Genomic DNA, 27,049 nt, shown 5'->3' on the forward strand with positions numbered 1-27,049 from the left:
ATTAGCTCTTGGAGTTTTCTTAGACCAGATTCGGGCAGAAGGTCCTTCCTTCACCTCTCAGGAAGTTGCATCCTTGGAGTTGTCTGCCTCTTCTGCTTTCCAAGCAGTTTCTTTGTTAGACTTGTGGTCACCAGCAGTGGCCAGGATTTCATCCTCTAGTCTTGGTGATTCCGAAGATAATGATTCATACCTTAGGCTTTTGCAGTCGGGCGGTAAAGCCATTTCATATTTGGCTCATTTAACCGTGACTATTTGGGTTGATATTTTACTTGTGAAGGGATGCCACACTTGCCAAGGTCTAGATTCATTAGTTTGGATTCTGTGTTAGCCCTGAGAAATGGTGACATCCTTAACATTTCATCTCTTTCCCTAAAGATCAGTTGGACTTGCCCATAGATAGACGGCAAGCTGATAATAATGATCGGTTGGTTCATCAAGCCATCTCTTGGAGCCTTGAAGCCCAGATTCTTGGCTCCGTCCAAGAAGACTGCAGTTGCCTCTTCATCCAGCAGGTCCAGGCAGACTCCTACAGCAGCAACCATGAAGAGTTCCCAGCAGTGTCCTTTTCACTCCTGTTCCTCTAAGCTGGCAAGAGGCTTTTAGAGGTAAGACAAGAGGTTCTAAGCAATAGAGTAGGTGCCCCTTCCCACAAGTCATCACCGGTGGGAGGTTGCCTGGCAAGCCATTGGGCTACATGGTGGGCCTTTGGGTGGGGTACCTACTACCCTATAATTTCCTCCTCCTCTTTCCATTCAGCCTCTTCCTCACCTGATGTATGCTCTCAGCTCATTGAAACATCAAGCTTTCCAAGGTGAAGTGGCAAAGATAATGGAGAAAGGAGCAGTGGAAATGGTAGAGCATCCTTCTCCAGGTTTTTACAGTCAGGTCTTTCTTGTTCTCAAGGTGACAGGCAATTGGCAGCCAGTGATAGACTTGTTAACCCTGAACCTCTACATCAGGAAGACCCAATTCAGGATGGAGTCTCCTGGAATTGTGATAGCAGCCAATCAGGGAGAACGACTTTCTGTTTTCAATAGACCTGAAGGATGGATACTTCCAGATTCCAATTCATCCTGCCCCCAGGTAGTTTCTCCACTTCAGCCTGGGGGAGTCAGTTTTTCAGTTCAAAGTCTTGTGCTTTGGCTTTTCAACAGCCCCTCAAGTTTTCACGAGAATATTCACCCTGGTTTTATTGTGGGCCCACTCCCAGGGAGTTCGCCTTCTCAGACACCTCGACGATTGGCTGGTGTTGGTGGGGTCTCGGGAAAAGTTAATCGAAAACAGGGACTGTCTTCTTCAGTTTTGTCGTTACTTGGGCATCATGATCAGTTTGGAGAAGTCTCATCTCGTTCCCAGTCAGAAGATTCTTTAACTGGGCACGGTCATAGACACAGTCTCATCGAGGTTTTCCGTCAGACCAGAGAATGGAAAAGTTCAAAGCTGTAGCTTGGTCCTTCCCCTCAGAGAAGTCCCAGCCAGCTCGTTAGTGGCAAGTGATTCTGGGTCTGTTAACCTCCCTAGAGAAGTTGGTCCTTCACGTTCATCTACATCTTTAGTCTCTGCAGTGGAGGCTGAAAGAGTTTTGGTCCCCTGCAAGGGATCCTCATCATTTTCTAGTGTTGCTGTCGCAGGAATTAAGAGAGGACTTGTCATGGTGGTTGGACGACAAGAACATGGCCGTGAGGGTTCCTCTTCATTTTCCTCCTCCAGAGATCCTCCTGTTCTCAGACACGTCATACTAGGGTTGGGGAGCACATTTGGAAGGTCTTGTAACATCTGGAGTGTGGACTCCACAAGAGGCAGCTTCTCATCAACGTTCTGGAGCTCAAGGCTGCCTTCCTAGCTCTTAAGCAATTTCAGTAGAGGGTGATGGGGCACTCCATGGTGGTCATGTCAGACAACACCACGATGGTGGCCTATGTAAACAAGCAGTGGGTGGGGGCTGGTGTCACACCAACTACACTCCCTGACGGTGTTCCTTCATCAGTTGGCGATAGATTATTCAGTTGATCTCTCTGCCAGGTATACCCTGGGCAGGAGGAATGTAGTGGTGGACAATCTGAGTTGTCAGAGTCAAGTCATAGGGACAGAGTGGTCTCTGCACCAGGACATTGCAAACAGGCTCTTTCAACTGTGGGGAAGACCCTCAATAGATGTGTTTGCAACGAGATTCAACAGAAAACTAGAGGTCTTCTGTTTGTGGTTCCAGATCCATTTGCAGTGGTGGAGGATGCCCTGCAACACTCCTGGGACGATCTGGAGGTCTATGCCTTCCATCCATTTTGCCTGATCCGTCAAGTTCTGAACAGGGTAATGGCCTCTCATAACCTCAGAATGACCCTAGTTGCTCTCATGTGGCCCCACATGGAATGGTTCCCCAATCTCCTAACCCTGGTGCCAGAAGCTACGTGAGAGAGATTCCTCCATGGCATAAATTTCTGTATCAACCCCACTTCCAGAGATTCCACTGCTACTAGAGTCCCTATCCCCTCAAGGCTGGAGATTATCCAGTATCACCTCCTAGCGAGAGGCTTTTCTTGCAGAGCAGCATTGGCTGTGTCTGGCTATCTGAGAAGATCTTCCTAAGTTGTGTATGAAGGCAAGTGAGCTGTTTACTGTGGTTGGTGTTGTCAACGGGGGTCTCTCTCCAATCTGAACTTCTTTTCATCAGGTAACAGACTTCCTCGTTTTTCTCTGAAGAGATAAACAAATTTCCATTTCTTCCGCCAGCAGAGCTGCCTTGAGTGCAGTTTTACAAATGAAGGATGTCGATATTTCTTATTCATGGAAGATCTCAATGCTTCTCGAGCTTTGAGCAGTCTTGTCCTCCAAAAGAGCTTAGACCACCCAGTTGGGATCTGGCTTTGGTGCTGGGCAGCCTCACCCGTACCCCGTTTGAGCCTCTACATCGTGCGTCAGATAGGAACCTGACTCTCAAGACTTTTCCTGCTGGCTCTGGCGTTCTCGAAGCTAGTTGGTGAAATCCATGGCCTATCCTATGATGTCAGGCATACAAGGGGTTGAACGTCCGTAGCCTTCGAATTTCCTCAAAAATTTGCGGGTAAGACCCAAAACCCCTCCCTCTTGTCATGATGACAGATTTGATTCCTTCTCAATTCCGTCTCCTAATGACTTTGTTAATAACAATCCAGATGAATTGCTCTTTTGCCCAGTCACAGCACTACACTGCTACTTGAAAAGGACTTACTATATCTGACCGGGGTGCCGAAGACTTTTCCTTAGCACTGGCCAGAATAAGAAAGAAGTGTCGAAGAATACGTCTCCTTTTGGTTACGTGAGACTATCAGACAAGCGTACGGTTCGACTTCATGCTCCAATCATAACGCTGCGCATGCAAGAGCACACAACGTTAGGGGGCTAGGCCCTTCTTTGACATTTAAATAGAACTTGTCTGTTCAAAGGACTTTGAAGGCTGGCACATGGCTTTGTCAGACCGCACTCATTTCCTTCTCTCTGCGGGGTGATGCCCACAGCTCCTTGGACACTTTTTCCTTGGGTCCAGTGGTGGCTGCTCAACAGGTTGTTTAACTCATCCATTGCCCCTAGCAGTTTGTATCTTACCTGAGATGAGGGTATGAAAGTGAGAATGAATGGGATTGCTGGTCTCTTTCAGTTTTCTTTCTTTTCTTCTCTACCCGGTGGGCAAAGAAATCATTCCATCATGTGCTGGATCAGGTCTGATAGGGGTGAGACTGCAGCCTTTTTTGTTTGAGTTTTGCTTATTCCCACATGAATATAAAACTTGGGCAAAATCAAGTCCCTCTTCTATCTAGCAAGGGGAGAGAGGATTAATAGCAAACTATTGGTGGCTACGAAGGTGTTATCTACAGATATAGTTCTTTAACTTCCTCTTACGTTGTTACGTCGCATTTTACAGAATCCCTGAAGTCTGACTGTTTAATAATCACTTATTTATTATGTGAGAGGTTTTGGTTCCCTTCCATAGGCTTCTATAAGCCAGGAAGAGTTACCAGCTGTGCTGAACCTCTAGTCGGTTCCTGACTTTCTTTCCTCCCTCCAAAAGTGAGTCTACCCATAAGTTAAGACCCAGGTTTGTCTGCATATGAACAAATAACAAATTTATTAATCGATTTGTATTTTTCATAGCTAACAAACCTGCAGTCTTAACTTATATGGCCCACCTCTAGCCACCCCTTAATCAAGTTTCCTGGGGTGGAAGAAACTGAGGCGTCATTCCTTCGATGAATGCGCGAAGGTGCTTAACGGTTGCCACCTAGGCCTATCAACCTACCTCATTGCCACCAGTTCCTTGTTTGTTATTTTTACGAGTTCTCAGCTGACGCTAGAAGAATTATCAAGTTAAGATTGCAGGTTTGTTGGCTATGAAAAATAGAAATTGATTAATAAATTTGTCATTTTGGCATATTATGGAAACTGTGTGCATGTGTGTGAAAAGTAATTTGTCATTTTCTGTTTTATTGGAATTAATGAGCTTTCATTTATACCAAAAAGTAATTTATAACTTTCTGTTTCATTGGAATGAATGATTTTTCATTTCACATCATAATACCACAGAAGCATTACTTGTACGTGTGTGGCATTTCATCAGTGTTGACATCATTGTTTAGCTCTTTTTATTCTTAGTTGACTAATATGATTACCACACATATCATAACAGTGCACAAGAAAATGTTTTATTACTGATGATATATTTTATTTCAAATGGTCACATTCAAGTAAATATATTAATTAAAAATGTTGATATTGATAATGTGAATTTTGTCATAGGTTGGCAACGTGTCCTACTATTTAAACTTGCCTCCCCTTTAATTAAGCAAAGGGAAGGAGTGTGCTTGTGTTATATACACACATGCTAAGGAATATCGAATGCATTTTCCCTGTATTTGGGATTGTAAGTTTTATTGATTTTTCATCTGTTATGCAGTAAAAAATTATTAAAAACCTAAGAATAAAAAAAAATGAGAAAATACAGTTAAAATAAAAATGAGAATAGCGTAAAATAAAAAAGGGAAGTGTGTGTGTGCGTGTGTGCTCATTATAGGCTTCGATGTACTTGGTGTTAGTTGTACTAAATTTTTTTTTGCTAGATTTTTATCATAGATATTGACAACACATGGAGCTATTTATCAATTGTCTCCTATCCCTCAAACGAAGGGAAAGAGTGTCTGTGCATGTGCATGTGTGTTTGTAATTAACCCTTAAACGCCGACTGGACATAAATGCGTCAATTAAAATTGTCTGTTGGGTGCGAGTGGACGTACTGACGTCGTCGACTACAAAAAATTTCAACCTTCGGTCAATTTTGACTCAACCGAAATGGTCGAAAAATGCAATTGTAAGCTAAAACTCTTACATTCTAGTAATATTCAATCATTTACCTTCATTTTGCAACAAATTGGAAGTCTCTAGCACAATATTTCGATTTATGGTGAATTTTAAAAAAATTTTTCCTTACGTCCGCGCAGTAACTCGGCTGAAAATTTCAGAAATTCTTTCATCATTTTGTCGTAATGTTTGCACCAGTTTATATTAGTCGTTACATAAAGTTTTATATATGGAAATGTGCGCAATTTCATGTAGAATACAACAGAAAATAACTCATGGTTGTAGCTGTTATCAGTTATGAAATATTTCCATGTAAATCACGATAAGTGCCAAATTTTCAACCTTCGGTCAATTTTAACTTTACCAAAATGGTCGAAAAATGTAATTGTAAGCTAAAACTCTTACATTCTAGTAATATTCAATCATGTACCTTCATTTTGCAACAAACAAGAAGTTTCTAGCACAATATTTTGATTTATGGTGAATTTTTGAAAAAAAAAAACTTTTTCCTTAGGTCCACGCGCGGTAACTCGGCCGAACATCTAGGAAATTCTTTCATCACTTTGTCGTAATGTGTGCACCGTTTTATATTAGTGGTTACATAAAGTTTTATATATGAAAATGTGCGCAATTTCATGTAGAATACAACAGAAAATAACTCATGGTTGTATCTTTTATCAGTTTTGAAATATTTTCATATAAATCATGATAAGTGCCAAAATTTCAACCTTCGGTCAACTTTAACTCGACCGAAATGATCGAAAAACGCAATTTTAAGCTAAAACTCTTACATTCTAGTAATATTTAATCATGTACCTTCATTTTGCAACAGACGAGAAGTCTCTAGCACAATATTTCAATTTATGGTGAATTTTTTAAAAAAACTTTTTCCTTACGTCTGCGCGGTAACTCGGCCGAACATCTCAGAAATTCTTTTGTCACTTTGTCGTAATGTTTGCACCATTTAATTTTAGTCGTTACATAAAGTTTTATATATGGAAATGTGTGCAATTTCATGTAGAATACAACAAAAAATAACTCATGGTCGTAGCTTCTATCAGTTTTGAAATATTTTAATATAAATCACGATAAATAGAAAAAATTCTACTTTCGGTCAACTTTTACTTGACCTAAATGGTCGAAAACTGCAATTGTAAGCTAAAACACTTACAGTCTAGTAATGTTCAATCAATTAGCTTCATTTTTCAACAAACGGGAAGTCTCTAGCACAATATTTCGATTTATGGTGAATTTTTGGAAAAACTTTTTTTTACGTCCTCGCATTACGAATTCATGCATCATTTTGTGATAATATTTTCTTTTTGTTGCTTTGATCGTTTTACAATTTGTTATATACCAAAATCATTGCAATTTAGTGTACAATACAAAGAAAAAAAATAACTCGTTAGCTTTAACCGTTTTGCTCACAGCACGATTTGTATACAATTATATATGAAATTTTTTTTTTTTGCGCTGTCATATATTTCAATATTTATATATGATAATGATATTTTTTTTTATTTCTGATGGTTGCATACTAAACTTCAGGCAATTACAAAAAAAAGGAGCCAAAAATGAACTCTTAATCTTAAAAACTAGCGTGCTGTGATTTAAAAAAAAAAAAATTTTTCCGCTTCGGCGCTAACTCCCGACCGCCGCCGGCATACGACAGACACTTTTGTAAATAGAGGCTCGGCGTTAGAGGACTAATGTACTTACTAGGGAATATCGAATGAATTTCTTCCATTATATTTTGGAATGTAAATTTTATTATTTTTTGAGTGAAATTATGGTAAAACATAAAAATAAAAATGAGAAATTATAGTAAAAATAAAAGTGAGAATAGTGTAAAATGAGAAAATATAGTAAAAATAAAGGTGGGAATACTGTAAAATTGAAAATAAAAAAGGGAAGGGTGTGTGTGTGTATGTGCATGTGTTATAGGCTTTAACGGATGCAGTTGTTCTCCCTCTCTTTTTAGTTTTCTGTAAAAGAAAACTATTGAGATGGCTTTGTCTGCCTCTCTGCACTTTTTCTGTCTGCCCTCAGATCTTAAAAACTGCTGAGGCTGGAGGGCTGCAAATTGGTATGTTCATCATCCACCATCCAATCATCAAACATACCAAATTGCAGCCCTCTGGCCTCTATATTTTTTATTTTATTTAAGGTCAAAGTTAGCCATAATTGTGTGCCTGGCAAATGATATATGACAGGCCACCATCAGGCCATGGTTAAAGTTTCAGAGGCAAGGCTCTTACAGCATTATACCGAGACCACTGAAAGATAGATCCATTTTCGGTGGCCTTGATTATGTTTCTTTGGCGTAATTTTTACTTGTTTTGCCAGTGCTTGATTATTTCATTACAAGTTACATTACAGTACTGTAATGTGTAAATGTGAAGAAACATTAAAAAAAACCTCTAATGAAGTCAGACACCTGCCTAACTCTTTCCACCCATCCCATACTGCACTCTCACCCCACTCCCAGCCAGGAATACTCCTGCCTTGGCCACCCACCTTCCAAAACAGCCATTTTTCCGGGTGAATCTTCTTGTAAACAGACTTACTGCAGTTACCATCCCAAACTGCTAAGTGTTAGGTGTCTGGTCCCAGGATGAGAACACAAATATTCTTGAAAGGAAGAAGCACAAACCTTATGCTTAACATTAGGGGCTACTAACTGCAAAGCCCTTTGATGTACGTGAGTGGAGATCTTAATTTGAACCAAGGATTATAATGTGGCAGTAATTTAGAGTTCTGTTCCAAAGACTTAAAACATCATACCCAATGCTTTGAGCAGGAAATCACAAATTCTCCTGTTGGATTGGTCTCAGAACAACTCTTGCCTGCCCAACTGTGGAAGTTTTGGGGTGTCACAATGGGCTTGAATAATATTTTTCCAGATTATTGCTCCTCTAAGCTGGAGAGACATAATGATGCAGAGGTCAGGTGTTTGAATTTAGATGCTTTTATTGTAGTCAAATACAGCAAGAACTAGTGAATTTACATTGATAATTGATGAAAAAATTATTCTGATAATTGATGAAAAAATGATTCTCTAGCCTTAGTAGGAATGGTTTACAGATGACCACGCCTTGATGTTCAACCCCTCCAGAGGTTTCCCCGTTAGAAATAAGATCCTCAAGCCACCTCATGTTCAAAGGTTTCATGATCAGCTAGTCTTTACACCTTCACTCTTGCAGTTATGAGAGAGGCATTTCAGAAATCACAGATTCACCATTTGCCAGACCATGTAGAATTTAGGTTTAGGTCTTCATTTCTCCCCTTGCCCATGATTTCTTAGCTTTTCTTTATGGTATTAATGGGTTTACTGCTTCTGTTCAACTTTTTTTCATCCCTCTCATCAAACTCAGACCATGACTTGTGTACCATCATAAGTCTGCTCATTCAACTAACGAGATATTTTTATTTACCAGTAATTTAGCTATCTCTCGTATTTCATCCTTGCTAGAGGTACTCTCTCATTGTTCTCACAACTCTTGCTTTGCAGCTCAGTGTATCCTTATGGTATCAGAAATGCTTTGCTAAGACCTACCCATCTGTTGCAAATGGTTTGCAACTCCCATGCCTTACCCGTTTGCTTTTGTAATGCCCTTTTCCAGGTGTATTTTGTAATCTGGAGCATCTTATATGACACCATCTTTTACTTTTGATGAACATTGCAAAGTTCATCCTCCCCCTTTCCTGCAATAACCGTAGATAGCTGCCTTCCTAATTGAATTGTAATTTTTTCCTTACCTCCTCTTATTCACCATAAGTTGTTTTCTTTACACTGATTTTCAGTTCTGTCCCTCCTCTCCATTCCACTCTTCCATCTTTCAATCATTTCCACCACCTCTTCCTCAGATGTTGCAGTCTGTAGTAGGTCATATGCATCAAGCAGCTCCCAGATTCCCCTTCCTACATTCCTTTGTAGCTCTTTTCATTGCTGCGGCAAATAACATAGGCCTCATTGCTAATCCTTGACGAACAATGAAATTTATCCCAAGTTCTGTTTGTATGAAAAACTTTTGGTATGAGTATATTTATTTTTAGTCATGGAATACTAAAGTAATATTGAATAACTGGTTATTCAGTATTACTTCTTGAGGAGAAGAATTTTTTGTGTTGCTTGATTACACTGAAGTTTGAAAGTTTATGCTGAAAACAGCCTCTATTGGAGAAAGGTAATCTTGATTTTACTTTTCATTTCAGAGTAGCACTTATCTACCAGTGAGCCTAGAGGGTGTTTGGGCAGTAAGGCCAAATACAAATCATTCCATTGTATCCTCCACACCTAAGGCTAATAGTGCTTCATCTTATTCCTCTACAGCTCAGCCTCCTATGGTGAGTGATGTTAAGGATAAAATGAGTTAACATATGCTTAGCTTACTAACATTGCACAAATGTATTCCTCTTTTGTATGTGGAAGTTGTGAGAAGTAGGTAGTGGGATAAAGTATGTGGTATAATTAGTAGTAAAGGAGTAATTATAATAGGCTATTTAGTGAAATGAAGCTCTTTTACTAACATATCATTCCTGTTGTTATACTTTATAGGATTGATATTCTGACATTGTCATTTGTAAAACTGTTTAGATTTCCTCTTTATTTTCTGCGTATGTAGCTTGTGTAATTTCTATTGAATTATAACATTGTAGAATTACATTCAAATTTGCATTTACGGGGTACAAATAATGGATAATGGTCCTGTTTTTAATTGATAAGCATTGTTTGGAAGATTGCATTTGTCCTCCTTTCATAACTTCTTTGAAATGTGTGTGGATGAAGAATTGAAGTTTATATAACTTCAGAGGAAGGTAGTTTTGCTTTTAAAAAATAGCTTTTTTTTTTCAGATGTCCATATGGGCATACTAATTGCTGTCATAATGGTTGAATATCTATATTTAATCTTCAATTTCATTCAAATTTGAACTTATTTTTCCTCAGAGGGTTTTGTTTATTGTTGCTCATCTTTCTGCATATGCTGATATCACTTGGGTCCAACTCCATTGCTTGTCATCAGAAATCATAAATAATGCCAGAAATTCAGCTCTAGTTATTTTAGTGATAACACATTTTATTTGAAATGCAGTACTGTACATGTGTAAATTATTATGCCATATGTTTTTACCCACTATGGTGTCAGATTTAAGTAAGCTTTGGATAGCAAAACTATCTCTGGCCCAGAATTTGTGTGACATGTTAATTTATTTTTGCAAAAATAATTTATCCAAAACTATAGAAAGTAATTTTTATATTTTAATTGCCTCTCCCCTGGAGAGACTCCATATACAGTTATTGTGTGTGTGTGTGTGTGTGTGTGTAACTAAGATAGAATCTGAACCACCATCAATATATATATATATATATATATATATATATATATATATATATATATATATATATATATATATATATATATATATATAAGTACAGGAATATATATTTTCCAAAAACCAGGAAATGTCTTTCAAATGGTGTATAAAATTCAAACCTTTAGTGTTTGGTGACTCACTTTCTTGTGTCATGAATGACAATGGATAATTATGTGAAATGTTCTCATAATGTAGTGTGTACTGCATTACAAAACAGACTTTAAATAGCATACCACACAATCTACAATAAAGGGCTTTTTCATTTTGATCATATCATTAGTATTCCTGTCTATCAGACATGGTCTAACATAGGTCAGTTACTCTTCCCTTGCACTTAGCATTCAGTAATGACAAACAGACATCGCAAATATGCATAATACAGTAGGTAGGTAGATTTTTGCTACAAGGGATTTAAATTTAGCAGATAGCTGGGAGTCTGTGCCTCCTGGTAAGTTACAAAATCCATTAAGTAACAATTGGCATTTAACCAGCACAGTACAATACCCTGGAGCAACTTGCTTAGCTTAAAGTGTACAGTTGTTCCATATAAAGTGATCATTAGTGTATCCTAGGTTGTATTTTGTAATTTTCATATTCAATTCACAGTACCAGTTTACTTATGATTCAGTTTCAGAGAAATATCTGCAAAATGAATTGCTTTTAGAAATATAATACAGTACTGTACATTTAAGGTTACCAAAAAACAGCCAGTTGTAGTAATTCCAAATACATTCTGGGTATGCTTGCAAGATGTGTAAAATACACAAAAATCATGCAGTACAGTAGAACCCCGGTCCTCGACTGTACTAGAATTCGAAATAATCGGACTTCAACACGAAATGTTGAGTAAATTTTGCGTCGGAGTTCAAACAACAAACCGGAATCCGACCTGATGAATCATATGATGTTTGTAGAAAAAAGAGTTTCGGGCGGCTGCCGCTAGTTGGCGTTGTTGGTGGCGTTTTTCCCATGCTTATTTAAAAGCATTTAAAGCCCACACATGCTGCTGCTGCTGCTGTTGAAAAACAAGCCATATTATCACATTAAATTACTAATACACTATTTATAAACTGAATTACTGTATGTCTGTTATCATAAAATTAAGAAAAATTTCCGAAATTACGCGGAACTCGGCAGCCTGTGGCAGATATAAACAAACCATATCGCCGGCCTGGTGGTATATCGCGGTACTAATTACATAAACATTCTGAATGTTTATGTAATTAGTACCGCGATACACCACCAGGGCGGCAATATGGTTTGTTTATAACTGCCACAGGCTGCCGAGTTCCGACGTAATTTCGGAAATTTTTCTTAATTTTATGATAACAGACATACAGTAATTCGGTTTATAAATACTGTATTATTAATTTCATGTGATAATATGGCTTGTTTTTCAGTGTTATCATTATTAACAACAGTTTTCATGTGTACCTGTTACAGTACATTCTGGCAGTGCCTATAGGCTACTTAGCCTAGCCTATGGCTCTCGGTATATCATCGTAACACTGGCCGCATTGGTCATAGGCCAACTTTTTTGATACAGTATGTATTTAAAAATGTAAAAGTGCTTCTGATACGGTAAGTTATTCAACTCTGAACGTATTTAATTGTAATTTGTGTAAAGTTTTGTATAAAAAGGCAAGGTTGGGGTAATGACTGGTGGTCAGGAATGGATTAATTCATTTTCAGTTATTTCTTATGGGAGAAATTAACTCAGAATTCGACAAAATCGAATCTCGACACTACTTCTGGAACGAATTAGCGTCGAGAACCAAGGTTCTACTGTATAAGAAAAAAGACTGTAAACTTCTTTATAGAGTATTTGTTTTTACATAGATTACAAAACACCTATTGATATTTGTTTAATGCAGTATATTACTGAACTTAATCCATTAAGACAGACAGGCGGACTCAGGGGGAGAGGGTATTGTCTCAGGGGCCACAGGACATATTAAGTATTTCCTAACATTATGCTCATGAACATATAGACATTCACTCATATACGGACAAAAAAAAATTACTTGCATACATCACATATTCTTACCTTGAAGACAGCAAAATATAAACAATCCATTAAGTACAGTACATGTTAATCAGAATAACAAGTTTTACTCGCCAACCTTGGCCAAGCAACAGAAAGCTATAAGGTGGCTGACGGTAATACAAAAAAACTGAGAGGAAAAAGGAAAGAAGATTACTAACCTTCAGTACTCTGTTTAGTCAAGTTACTGCAAGGCGTAAATATACTCAGTTAACGATTAATTACATTTACTCAGCATTTAATAACAACGGTTTACAAATTAATACTAGGGGTGCATGTGAATAACAGTAAATGAGCTGAGATTATAAAGATTAGGCAGTGATGTAAAAAGTGAAATTTCTCGTCACACGTGGAGTGGTCCAGACGACAATGCAAGTGTGAGCTGATACTTTTCTTGGTCGCTCACACTAAAGGCATCCCTCTGGAATTCCAGAGAGAGGTGTCAAATTGACTATGGGATTGGTGAGAATTGAAGTCCAAATATCATGCAATTAATATGATATGGATTCCCTAACTAACAATGTGCCCATGAGTGGCACAGCCAATCGAAACTCAGTTATATCGTACTGTTCAAAAATTGGATTTAAACTAGCATGCAAAAGAGGTGGCAGGCTGAGAAAAGGATCAACTAGGGGGACAAAAGGAGCATTTACTGATCAATGGAGAGAGAGAAATACATATGATGAAATCACGGAAGACACTTGGAGGGGGTTCGTTAACAAAAGTCAAGAAATACTTCAGTAGAAGGAAAAACAGGCCGCCAAAATACTGGAGTTCATCTTAGGCTTACCGTAGGAGTCCAGAGCAACGATCCAATGTAGGGGTATCCTGAACTGAGGCCTGTTGCACATGGGACGAGGGTTGGTGGATGTGTGGAATGTGCGAATCGGGAAGTAACATCTGTTCTAGTAACACCAATAACCATGGGAGTACAAACCCAGGCTGGGCGCACCTGACTCATGGCAAGACCGGAGCACCTCAGGGTCCAATATGGCCACTGCTTATGGTAGCAACTGCAATTCTAGTAGCAGCTCTTCTGTAGCAACCTGGAAAACATGAGATTTTGATGGCAGAGGAGGAAATACAAGAACAAAATGAGAGTATACTATATGAATAGCCATTTGCATTTCATTTGCATGGGGCAGCCATTTTATGATTGATGGTTAACCCTGCACATAAAACAAGCCATATTAGATATGTACACTCCGACGTCCAAAATCCAGCACTCTGTGTTCTGGCAGCTCCAATGATCTGAGGTTTTTGTAATCAGATGCCATTAATTTTTTAGCGTATGAGGATGACACCACATATAGTTTCAATTTTGGATTTTTGGGGAATTTGGAACTGAAGCTTACTCTGTAAATACACACGCACAGTTTATTTCCAACAAAAACATTCTGTGAAACCAAAAAATATACAGCATACAAAAGAACTGTAATTTGAGTACAGTACTGTATATACTCTTGTATCATGCTATCATTGAAGTTTCGTTCAAAAACATGATTTCAGTATATGTATCATGTATAGTGCAAGATGTATTTTCTGTAGATTACACTAGGCTAGGCTTTCTATGACTCTCAGTTTCGGTACATACAGCTTTTAACTAATAAATAGGCCTAGAAGCAAAAGTTCATTAGGTTAAATGTGAATCTTGATACCTTAAATCAGGCTTACCAATCTTGTGATTTGTCTACGCAACATCTGATACTGGCAAAATCACACCTTGGCTTCCTTTAGTTTACTGCTTTTATAAATAAAATAGTGGCATTTTTAATCCTTTCACTTACCTGTGATGGATATAAACGCCACCCAAATTTAAGTCCTTCACTTACTGATGGCATATACAGACATAAAAAAAAACATTGCACAAACCAGCAGACAGGATGAAGATCATTTTAAGCAAGTGTTCATAATATTTTATATATCTATATGTAACATGTATGTTGTTCATGAGTGGAATAAACCTGGGTCTTAACTAATGGATAATTCTTGTAGCGCTAGCTGGAAACCGGTAAAAATAACAAACCAGGAATTGGTGGCAACGAGGTAGGCTGATAGGTGTAGCTGGCAACCATCAAGTTCCTTTGCGCATGTATTGAAGGAGTGACGCTTCAGTTTCTTCTTTACCATCCTCGCATGGAGACATGCTTTTGCTCGTCTCTCTGAAGCTGGTGTTTTTTACTTATTTTGTTATGCTTGTGTTTGCTTGCATGGGTAATTCTGTGTTTTCGTGTGGTGTGTGCATTTGTGTGATCATGCATCCTCAAGAATCATCCCAGCCTTTAGTTTCTACCAGGTCTTCTAAGCATCAGGGGATGTGCCCTGGTGTTGATGGTTACCCTTGCTCTCATTTTTTGGGCATCAGCTAAGACTGACCCCCTTTCTATGTGTAGCCATTGTAGAGCTAATGACTAATATGGCAGATCCATGCCCTAAGAGTTGTTCTTGTCCTCCTGAGCAGTGGAGGATTTTTTGCCAAAAAAAGGCAGCATAGGAGGAAGTAGGAGGCTCCTTGTTGGAAGGGGTTCCCTCTGACGGGTACGTCACATACTGTTCTTGTTCAGCCTCCTCTTTGCCATATCCACCAGTTGCTATGTCTTCTTTGGAAGATTTTACTCCTTCCCACTCTTCTATAGCTTCATCTATGGAAGTTTTGGGAGAGGGGTCAGGAGACTCCCCTACTTATGCTTCCTCTGCCTTTTTGTGGGGTACATCATCTTCCCCCTTATGAGCAGATGTGCCTCCATCTTGTTGTACCCTTTCAGATTCTGATGCGCAAAAGGTAACTGGCCTCTGGGCTTCTCTAGGCCTATCAGGGTTACCAACCTTGGATGGCCTGTTGCCCCACTACTTGAATTCATGTGGGCCTGGGTCAGCTGCCTTGTCAGTCCCCATCCCAGTGGCCCCCCCCCCTCCTTTTATGCCCAGTTCATCAGCTGTTTTGTCTTTCCAGCTGACTGCTCCGCTGTCATCCTAGCGTGTCCTCCTGCTCCGACCTCCACCCCTCCTGACTGATTGTACAGGCATTCCCTGGTTATTAGTGGGCTCAGTTATTGGCAATCCAGTTTTACGGTGCGTGTTAGCGACGAAAATCAGCTATTTTCGGCGCTGATAAGCACTGAAAATTGCTGAAAAGGCTCTGAAAATTGCCAATTTTCTGTTTGTGCAATTGAAACGTTGTAGGACGCCCTCTCCTTCTTCATCTTCTTAGTCTTTCCCTGTTCCTGTCATGTGGTGACGAATTACAGACTTTGTCTCTTTGCCTAGTAGGAAGCATCTCAGACCTATCATATCTTCCTCTGCTTCAGACCACAGCTTTGCTTCTCCGTTTCCTGACGTCCATGTTTCTGATGTTGAGGATTTAAGCAAATTGAAGAAGTCTGCAGTTGTTCCTCCCTCTGCCAACGTTCGTAGGAAGGATGATTTTGCTTCTGTTATAAAGACTCATCCTGCTGTTCCTGTCCATGAAGAGAGCTCGTTTGGTACATATCCGCCGCCCCTTCACCCTCCTTCACCACACCATCCTTCATGGCCACATTCTCCTAAGGATGTCCAGAGCTCACATTCTGGGATTCAGCATTCCAGGATCCCTGTCATCTGTCCTCTTGTTCTCCTGACAAGACCCGTAGTAGGTGCTCCTGCTTCCGCCGTCAGGTGGTTGGGCATGCTCGTGTGGAAGATCACACCTGTGTTCCTGAGCACAGCCATGCCCACACAGAGGAGCATGTCCGTGTTACAGAGCACGGCTGTGCTCCTACTCCAGTTCCTTTACAACCTGCTGGTAAGGAGTGCAGTGTCAGCCTTACACGTCTGCGCGTAGGTTCTCGTCTGTCTCCTCATTCTGATCCCTCCAGACCAGATGATGTTAATCTTTCCAGGTCAGTACTTATAATTGTTCAGTTATTTCCTCATGTTTGTGCATCGACCCATGTCCTTCCACTGAGTTTTTGCGTGGTGTATCAGTCTCTTGTTCCGTTGAGAGGAATGCGGCTCAAGATAGTTTCCCCTCAACATCCACAGGTGTTCATTCTCCAAGTAAGGTTTTAGGTCCGGAAAGGGCCTATGCTCCAGTCTTAACCAAGAATGTTTTGGATTCTTCTGAGTTCGTCGACAGATCAAGGCTCACAGTGACAGGTGGTGGAAGACGTAGAGAGCTAGAAGTTTTTACTACTTACAGAGAGGTGGTTGGGTTAACCGTCGAATTTAACAATCTTGTGCAAGAGGACATGACAGGTTCCTTAGATTTTCCCATGGGTAGAAGCTGTCCTTGGATTGAGAAAGAAACGAAGGCTTCTATTGGAATGCCTTGTTCTAAGCATGCGGAATATATCCTTAAAATCATGTAAATTCTCTTGTCTCTGGACAGGACGATTCCTTGCGTTCTAATAGAATGTTCAAGCTTCTTCCTACTCCTCTCCTTCGACATAGACGTTTCTACACTACCCCTAGTGTTGCACTTCTACCTTGACAGCTAGGTGCTGATATGGCTCGATTGGTTCCCAGAGTTTTCTTAGACCAGATTCGGGCAGAAGGTCCTTCCTTCACCTCTCAGGAAGCTGCCCCTTTAGAGTCGTCTGCCTCTTCTGCCTTCCAAGCAGTTTCTTGGTTAGACTGTGGTCGATGGCGGCAGCCCAGATCTCATCCTCTGCTCTTGGTGATTCCAAGATAATGATTCATACCTTAGGCTTTTGCAGTCGGGCGGTAAAGCTATTTCTTATTTGGCTCATTTAACCACGACTATTTGGTTTAATATTTTGCTCAAGGGAAGGGACACCTCACTTGCCAAGGTCTATAGATTCATTATTTTGGTTTTTGTGTTGGCCCTGAGAAATGATGTCATCCTCAACACTTCATCTCTTTTTTTCTAAAGATCAGTTGGACTTGGCCATAGATAGGTGGTGAGCTGATAATAGTGATCGGCTGGTTCATCAAGCCATCTCTAAGTCTTCCAATCCTCTTTGTCCTGGTACCTTGAAACCCAGATCCTTGGCGCTGCCCAAGAAGACTACAGTTGCCTCTTCATCCAGCAGGTCCGGGCAGGCTCCTGCAGCAGCAACCAGCAAGAGTTCCCAGCAGCGTTCCTTTCAGTCCTGTTCCTCTAAATCGGCAAGAGGCTCTAGAGTTAAGGCAAGAGGTTCCAAGCAATAGATTAGGCGCCCCTTCCCACGAGTTGTCACATGTGGGGGCTTGCCTGGCGAGCCATTGAACTATGCGGTGGGCCTTCAGGGCGGAAGAATGGGTAGTAGATGTCTTTCGGGTAGGGTACCTACTACCCTTCAACTTTCCTCCTCTTTCCATTCAGCCTTTCTTCACCTGATGTATGCTCTTGGCTCATTGAAACATCAAGCTCTCTGAAGTGACAAAGGTGTTGGAGAAAGGATAAGTGAAAATGGTAGAGCATCCCTCTTCAGGTTTTTACAGTCTGGTCTTTCTCATTCCCAAGGCAACAGGCGATTGGCAGCCAGTGATAGACTTGTCAACCCTGAACCTCTACAAGAAGAAGACCCGATTCAGGACAGAGACTCCTCGAGCGGTCATCAGGGAAAACGACTCTGCTTTCAATAGACCTGAAGCAAGCGTACTTCCAGATTCGATTCATCCTTCCTCCAGGAAGTTTCTCCGCTTCACCCTGAGGGAGTCAGTTTTCTAGTTCAAAGTCTTGTGCTTTGGCCTCTCAACAACTCCTCAGGTTTTCACAAGAGTATTCCCCATGGTTTCATCATGGGCCCACCCCCGGGGGATTCGCCTTCTCAGACATTTAGACGACTGGGTGGTCTTGGTGGGGTCTCGGGAAAAGTTAATCCAAGATGGGGATTGTCATCTTCAGTTTTGTCATGACTTGGGCATCATGGTCAATTTGGAGAAGTTGCATCTCATCCCCAACCAAAAGATTCTTTATCTGGGCATGGTCATAGAGGGAAAAGGGGGAATTTCAAATGAGCGTAAGGCTCTTGCTACTGAAGGAGAATATTATGTAAACACGTGAGCAAACTTACAGGAGTGTATTTACATAAATAACATTAGTACGGGAAAGAGGAATGCAAGTAGATTATTGATCCTGAAGGGGATTCCTACGGGATGAATGAAACTGGGGGGATTCCAGACACAGTCCAAGAGGATTCCACGATATAGGGTCCCTCTTAAGGCAGATTTGGTTCCAGCGCAGAAAGCGGTCCGTGGATGACTTGCGATTTCCGAGGGCGAGTTTTCTTCCACGTGTCAAGGTGCAGGGACTCCCGTAAAAGGCAAGGCGATGGGGACTTCTCGAAATGCCAAGCAAATGGAGTGGGTCATCGGTCAGGCCAGCATCCAAGGGAACACGTGGGTGGTGGCCGGAGTTCACAGAGGGAAAGTATACTTTGAAAGGCCACGTGGTTAGGAGCTAAGGGCATTGTTGGGCCAGGGTATGGCAGTGATTTGGGGTGTCGACTCTACTCCATCCTATCCAGCGCGCGTGTGAGAGCAAACCTTGGTCTGCTTGTCGCTTTTATCTCCTCCTATGGGGCAGGGGGCACGTCCAACACATGGGGAGTTGAGTCATGTTCAGCTGGTCTGAAAAGAAACAGCCAGACAGATTCACTTTTGCCCCAAAAAGGGATTACCTACTTAAAGGGAGCGGGCTACAATTGGTTTTAATCCCTTGTATTCTGACCGTGCGAAATATCGATCGGCAGGCAGTAAATGAAAACAAAAAAAAGGAAGCAATTTGCTAGCGAGTTCTTGCTAATTATATATATATATATATATATATATATATATATATATATATATATATAGGCAGTCCTCAGTTATTGGCAGGGGTTCCATTCTGGGGTTGTGATGATAACCGAAAATTTTCGGCGCCGAATATTGCCGATTTTCGGCGCTAGACAAGCCCCGTAAAACCGGATCACCATTAATCGAGCCTGCCGTTAACGGGGACTGCCTGTATATATACAGGGAATCCCCAGTTTACAACGGGGGTTCTGTTTTTACGCCGCGTCATAAACTGGAAATCGTCATAAACCGAAAAATCGTCAAAAATCCTAAGAAAACCTTACTTTTAATGCTTTGGGTGTATTGAAAACGATGTAAACTGCATTTTTATTGAGTTTTTCATCAAAAAAGCCTCCAAATTTTTATTATTCTGCCGTTTTGGAGCCATAATTTCTGTCGGATCGGCATATGGCTCGTTGTAACCCCAGAACATGCGTTGTAAACCGGGAAATAATTTCTGATGAATATGTTTGAAAACCGTTGTAAGCCAGACCCGTCGTAAACCAGGGACTGCCTGTATATATATATATATATATATAAATATATATACAGAATCACAGAAATATGGAACATGATTAACCCTTAAACGCCTACTGGACGTATCAGGTTCACGCCGACTAAAATTGTCTGTTGGGTGCCAAGTGGACGCATCGTGACGTCGACTAGAAAAATTTCAACCTTCGGTCAACTTTGACTCGACCGAAATGGTTGAAAAACGCAATTGTAAGCTAAAACTCTTACATTCTAGTAATATTCAATCATGTACCTTCATTTTGCAACAAATTGGAAGTCTCTAGCACAATATTTCGATTTATGGTGAATTTTTGAAAAACTTTTTTCCTTACGTCCACGCCAGAAATTCTTTCATCACGTTGTCGTAATGTTTGCACCGTTTATATTAGTCGTTACATAAAGTTTTATATATGGAAATGTGCGCAATTTCATGTAGAATACAACAGAAAATAACTCGTGGTTGTAGCTTTTATCAGTTTTGAAATATTTTCATATAAATCACGATAACTGCCAAAATTTCAACCTTCGGTCAACTTTAACTCGACCGAAATGGTCAAAAAACGCAATTATAAGCTAAAACTCTTACATTCTAGTAATATTCAATCATGTACCTTCATTTTGCAACAAACTGGAAGTCTCTAGCACAATATTTTTGATTTATGGTGAATTTCTGAAAAAAAAAAAATTTTTCCCACGCTCATGCGCTGTAACTCTGCCGAACATCTCAGAAATTCTTTCGTCACATTGTCGTAATGTTTGCATCATTTTACATTAGTCGTTACATAAAGTTTTATATATGAAAATGTGCGCAATTTCATGTAGAATACAACCGAAAATAGGTCATGGTTATAGCTTTTATCAGTTTTGAAATATTTTCACATAAATCACGATAAGTGCCAAAATTTCAACCTTCGGTCAACTTTAACTCGACCGAACTGGTCGAAAAACGCAATTGTAAGCTAAAACTCTTACATTCTAGTAATATTCAATCATTTACCTTCATTTTGCAATAAATTGGAAGTCTCTAGCACAATATTTCGATTTATGGTGAATTTTTGAAAAAAACTTTTTCCTTACGTCCGCGCGGTAACTCTGCCGAACATCTCTGAAATTCTTTCGTCATGTTATCGTAATGTTTGCACCATTTTATATTAGTCGTTACATAAAGTTTTATATATGAAAATGTGCGCAATTTCATGTAGAATACAACAGAAAGTAACTCATGGTTGTAGCTTTTATCAGTTTTGAAATATTTTCATATCACGATAAATAGAAAAAATTCGACTTTTGGTCAACTTTAACTCGACCGAAATGGTCGAAAACTGCAATTGTAAGCTAAAACACTTACAGTGTAATAATATTCAATCAATTAGCTTCATTTTGCAACAAACGGGAAGTCTCTAGCACAATATTTCGATTTATGGTGAATTTTTGAAAAAAAAAATTTTTTTACGTCCGTGCATTACGAATTCATGCATCATTTTGTGATAATATTTTCTCTGTGTTGCTTTGATCGTTCTACAATTTGTTATATACCAAAATCATCGCAATTTAGTGTACAATACAAAGAAAAACAAAATAACCCATTAGCTTTAACTGTTTTGCTCACAGCGCGATTTGTATAAAATTATATATGAAAAAATTTTTTTGTGCTGTCATATATTTCAATATTTATATATGATAATGATATTTTTTTCCATTTCTGATGGTTGCATACTAAACTTCAGGCAATGACAAAAAACTGAGCCAAAAATGAATTCTTAATCTTAAAAACTAAGCGTGCTGTGATTTTTTGAAAAAAACTTTTTTTCCGCTTCGGCGCTAACTCACCGAACGCCGCCGGCATACGGGAGACATTTGTGTAAATAGAGGCCCGGCGTTAGAGGGTTAATACATAAATAAAGGCAATGCCCTGAAGGAAAGTGAAACAACAGTGGTGCTAGGACTTTCGACTTACTGTCCTTTACTTAGCAGTCTTCTAAGTAAAGAACAGTAAGTCAAAAGGCCTAGCACCACTCCGTTGTTTCACTTTCCTTCGTGGCATTGCCTTTATATATATATATGTGTACAGGCAGTCCCCAGTTATCGGTGGGCTTGGTTATTGGCAATCCGGTTTTTCAGTGCTTGTCTAGCAATGAATAAGGTGATTTTCAGCACTGATTTCTGCTTATCGGTGCCAATACATACCCAACAGAGGCGCCAGTACAAAAACAAAAGCGCCAGTAAGCACCCAATAAAATTGTTTATTATAAAAAAGCACCCGTTTTATATTATCGTATATATATATATATATATTATATATATATATATATATATATACAGTATATATAAATATATATATATATATATATAACGAACCTCCCACCAATAACTGGATGATGTTTATTATATATATATATATATATATATATATATATATATATATATATATATATATATATTTATAAATATTTCTGCTGTTTGCCCTCGATGCATTTATTTGTAGTAATATTAACCAGACTGACCAAGACAGGGAAAAGTCATTGTCCAAGCAGGGTAGTCTTAGGCCATTCAAATTTAACGTTCGACATAGCAGAACTCAGTAGCATTCGGGACTTAACCCCATAGGAAAAATTTCCACAATCAACCTTATGATAGGTGGCCTTCAGCTTTTTTCCCTGTACTGTGTCGACGAATTGTTTTGACCGAAGTTTCAGACCCTGAGGGCGTAAAGAGGCGATACCCTGTGTGCGATCCCAAGAGGTCACAGAGATAGAGAGAACCAGCCTGCCGTCATGGACGCACGCCCTATGCGTCTCGACTCCTTATTCTTTGTCTATAGTCTTTGTTACTAGTGAAGTGGCGAATTCTTCCCAGAACTTCCGATCGCCCGTTGTATGCGCAACAACTAGTCGTCCAAGGTAAAGTGTGTTTTGTTCAAAACTTCGTCAATTACTAGCCCCTTTTTCTGTATTTCCAATTTTCCTTGTTCCATTCTCCCGCCACCACTTAGATGCTTTTACGAAGTCTAGATTAAGCCTAATTATTATATTGTTTAGCGACATCCAACCATTCCAGTGAAGTGGCTAGGAAATAGGGAGGGTTAAGCCTTATGTCTCGAATCCATTGTTTGGGAGAGCCGTTGTGATTTTTGTTTAATACCATATTAATGAGTGGGAATTGACTGTGTCTGAAGTTTGGCGAATATTAAAGTAAATTCCTTAAGTAACTGTATATTCTTTGTGCCAAGGTGGTTTTTCTCGGCTGGCGACCTGGTTAATTTAAACAGCTGTCTTTGAGGTTAATTTGTAGCTTCATTGACAGGTTACATGTGTCCTTGGCATGCAGAGCCTTATAAGTTACGTAAATCAAATAACAAACTCATCAGCCAAGCCCTCACACATAACTATATATGCTTGGACCTTCTATTATCTTATACTAGTGATTTTTTAGCGAAAACCGAGTCGGCTGTTAACCCGGTTCCTCACTCGTTTTTATTAAAATCTTTATAAGACTTTGCAGGAGATATTCTTGAGGGATCTCTCTTATGCCATGAAGGAAAGTGAAACAATGGAGTGGTGCTAGGACTTTTGATTTACTATCCTTTACTTAGCAGTGGTGCTAGGCCTTTTGACGTATTCTCCTTTACTTAGCAGACTGCTAAATAAAGAGATTTCCAGTCCCACCTCCCTGACACCTGTCAGTGGGGGATCTGTAGTCTCGAACGGTTGTGCATGTTCGTCAGTACTGTCTCTAGTATACTGTATATATTTTTACTTCTAATACTGTGTATCAGTCCTTTGTCAGTGTATTGGAAATAAAGTTGAAACAGGTCAGGACCTAAACCCCATCTCTTTATCTTTCATCTATGGCAAAGTAAATCACAAAAATATGGAACATGATGAATATGTAAATAAAGGCAATATATTTATATTATATATATATATATATATATATATATATATATATATATATATATATATATATATATATATATATATATATATACATACAATCATATATATATATATAATATTTAATATTCAACAAACATCTTTAATATTCACCTTCACTGCAACATATATGAAAATATATTATTTCGAGGTAGAGTTTAATTGGATATTAAAGGACGTTTTGTAGCTTACTGATTGTATATGAATCACGGTGATGTTATAAAAGTCATAATATGGCTGTGTAAAAGAGACAAATGCACTACACGGTTAACATGGCAGAGGTGGGTGGATATCGTCTCTAAATACAAACACCTGAGTTCGACAGGGATTTGTAGGTGGAGCCGATATCCACTTATACCTCACTTGCTGGCTGTGTGGATTAAAGCGCCCACTGTAGTCCTGAGTTCTTGTCCTTCATTGGTTCGAGCCCATGGGATGACGAACTCATTATCAACTAAAAATTCCCCTTCAGTAACATATATGAAAATATATTTCCGAGATAGAGCAAAGTAGATATTAAAGGACATTTGTAGCTTACTGATTGTATATGAATCATGGTGATGTGATGAGAAGTCATAATATGGCTGCATGCAAACAAACACACTAACACAGAGGTGGGTGGATATCGCTCTAAATACAAACACCTGAGTTAGCATGGCAGAAGTGGGTGAATATCCACTTCCAAATACAAACACCTGAGTTAAAGCGCCCACAGTCCTGAGATTTGTATATGGAAAGACAACGATATATATAGTAACATATATGAAAATATATATATATAAATATATATATATATATATATATATATATATATATATATATATATATATATATATATATATAGAAGTGGGTGAATATCGCCTCCAAATACAAACACCACACATTTGTACATACATACATTATATATATATATATATATATATATATATATATATATATATATATATATATATATATATATATATATATATATATATATATATATATAATATAATAAAATGACAATTATCAAATACAGGTAGTGCTCTGAAAGTTACGATAATTTGATTTACAATATTTTGAGTTTACGATGGGGTTAGCAGTTAATAACCGATACGAAAATATTTAGGAAATATTTTTAGATTTCACGCAGGAGCAGGCAGCGAGAGAGACCAACTTCTCTTCCTCCATCTCTTTATTCCATCTGCTAGTTAAAAAAATAAAAGAGAATGATAAAGGTATTGTTAGTAATGTTATACTCTTGCGTAAATGCATACAGCAATGAACAACCGAAGGAGAAACTTGTTTTGCTAATAATCGTATCGGATAACAACTGTTTTGCTTGTATTTCAACCATCGTACGGTAATACACAATTATACTGTAGTTATGTTATAAATGACGTTAAGTACTGTACAATAGGACTGATATATTTTTTACATTATTCCCTTATTCACTTTGGAGAAAAGATCGGCAGGGAAATATACTGCTACAGTAGCTTTAAGCAGCAAGTTGTAGCTGAAGCTGAGAAAACAATGTTCAAACTGCTAATGACTATAAATTATCGTGCATCGGCAACATGGATGAAACTCGACCATAAATAAAACTGGAGAGAACTTATTTTAATCAAAGCTACAAGGAATGAAAGAATACAAATTACCACTGTTTTCACTCCGATAAAAGATAAATATGTAAAGCTCGTATTATGATGAAATCAAGAGAAAATAGTAACCGGAATCTTGATTTTTTTTTTACACAAAACAAACATGCCCCCAAAACGGCCAGCCGCGATTCCCGCGAACGTCATATAATAAAAAAAAAAATAGCTAAATTAGTTTCACAGTGAGATGTATTTAAGTTATATTTCGACTTAAAAACACTTCATACAACGAAAAATATCCTTGTCCCAAATAAATAAAGTATCCATATTCATTTACGCTAACTAGAAGCAAGAAAAGCACTTTGAACTTAGTTAAATGTGGCGAAATAAACACCGTGATGTTGATTCCCAAAACAAAACATTGATCACAATTTATAATACAAAAGCAATATGAGAATATACGCAATTGGAAACAATGTAGTAAAGCATAACTTTTTAAAAGATCCATGAAAAAGATGCTCATTCGTTATGTTGATGTTTGTATAATACTGTTAATATGTGAACAGAGTTCAGTATAATGTAGGCTAGGCTACTAGTTTGTTGATGCAGCACACTGCCCCACCAAATCGAAGCAGCCGGCGAGCAAGTTAGCACAGCGACCCGGAAAATTTGAAAATTAGTGCGGAAACATTAGAAATTACTCTAGCCGGAATTTGTGCCAGATTACTGATTGTTCCGGACTACTGATTGCCAGATTAGTGATGGTCAACCTTTGTATATATATATATATATATATATATATATATATATATATATATATATATATATATATATATATATATATATATATATATATATAAAGGCAATGCCATGAACATAAATTAAACAATGGAGTGGTGCTAGGCCTTTTGACTTACTATCCTTTACTTAGCAGTGGTGCTAGGTCTTTTGACCTATTGTCCTTTACTTAGCAGACTGCTAAATAAAGAGATTTCTGGTCCTACCTCCTTGACAGGTATGTTCATGGCATTGCCTTCATATATATATATATATATATATATATATATATATATATATATATATATATATATATATATATATATATATATATATAATCGATAACAACACCTGTCAGGTGTGGATTTGTAGTCTCCTATGGTCTGTATGCTTATCAGTATCGTCCCTTGAGAGTATATTGTGATTTCTACCCAAAATGAATTTTTGAACCCACTCCTACCTGACACCTGTCAGTGGGGATCTGTAGTCTCAAACGGTTTTGCATGTTCGTCAGTACTGTCTCTGTAGTATACTGTATATATTTTTGACTTCTAATATGTGTATCAGTCCTTTGTCAATGTATATTGGAAGTAAAGTTGAAACAGGCCAGGACCTACACCTCTCTATCTTTCACCTGTGGTAAAGTATGATAAATGTGTGGGTGTATATTATATATATATATATATATATATATATATATATATATATATATATATATATATATATATATTATATATATATATATA

The 27,049-nt window shown here is 38.6% G+C and overlaps 2 protein-coding genes across 22 annotated transcripts in view; one reads left to right on the top strand and one right to left on the bottom strand.

Annotated features, from left to right (window-relative positions):
- LOC136833716 (UDP-N-acetylglucosamine transferase subunit ALG13-like) overlaps positions 1-27,049 on the top strand; it is a 539,859-nt gene that overhangs the window by 225,642 nt on the left and 287,168 nt on the right. For all 21 annotated transcript variants that reach the window (XR_010851592.1, XR_010851593.1, XM_067095956.1 and 18 more), the window contains one exon: positions 9,544-9,675. Coding sequence is in view for 19 of the 21 variants with exons in the window: in XM_067095956.1 (XP_066952057.1) it covers positions 9,544-9,675 (132 nt within the window). In the remaining 2 variants the exon portion in view is untranslated. The remainder of the gene's footprint in view (positions 1-9,543; positions 9,676-27,049) is intronic.
- The window catches only part of LOC136833810 (uncharacterized), a 345,490-nt gene that overhangs the window by 103,890 nt on the left and 214,551 nt on the right, over positions 1-27,049 (bottom strand). The gene's annotated exons all lie outside the window — the stretch shown is intronic.

This window comes from Macrobrachium rosenbergii, chromosome 4 (genome assembly GCF_040412425.1).
Source record: "Macrobrachium rosenbergii isolate ZJJX-2024 chromosome 4, ASM4041242v1, whole genome shotgun sequence".
Taxonomy (NCBI): domain Eukaryota; kingdom Metazoa; phylum Arthropoda; class Malacostraca; order Decapoda; family Palaemonidae; genus Macrobrachium; species Macrobrachium rosenbergii.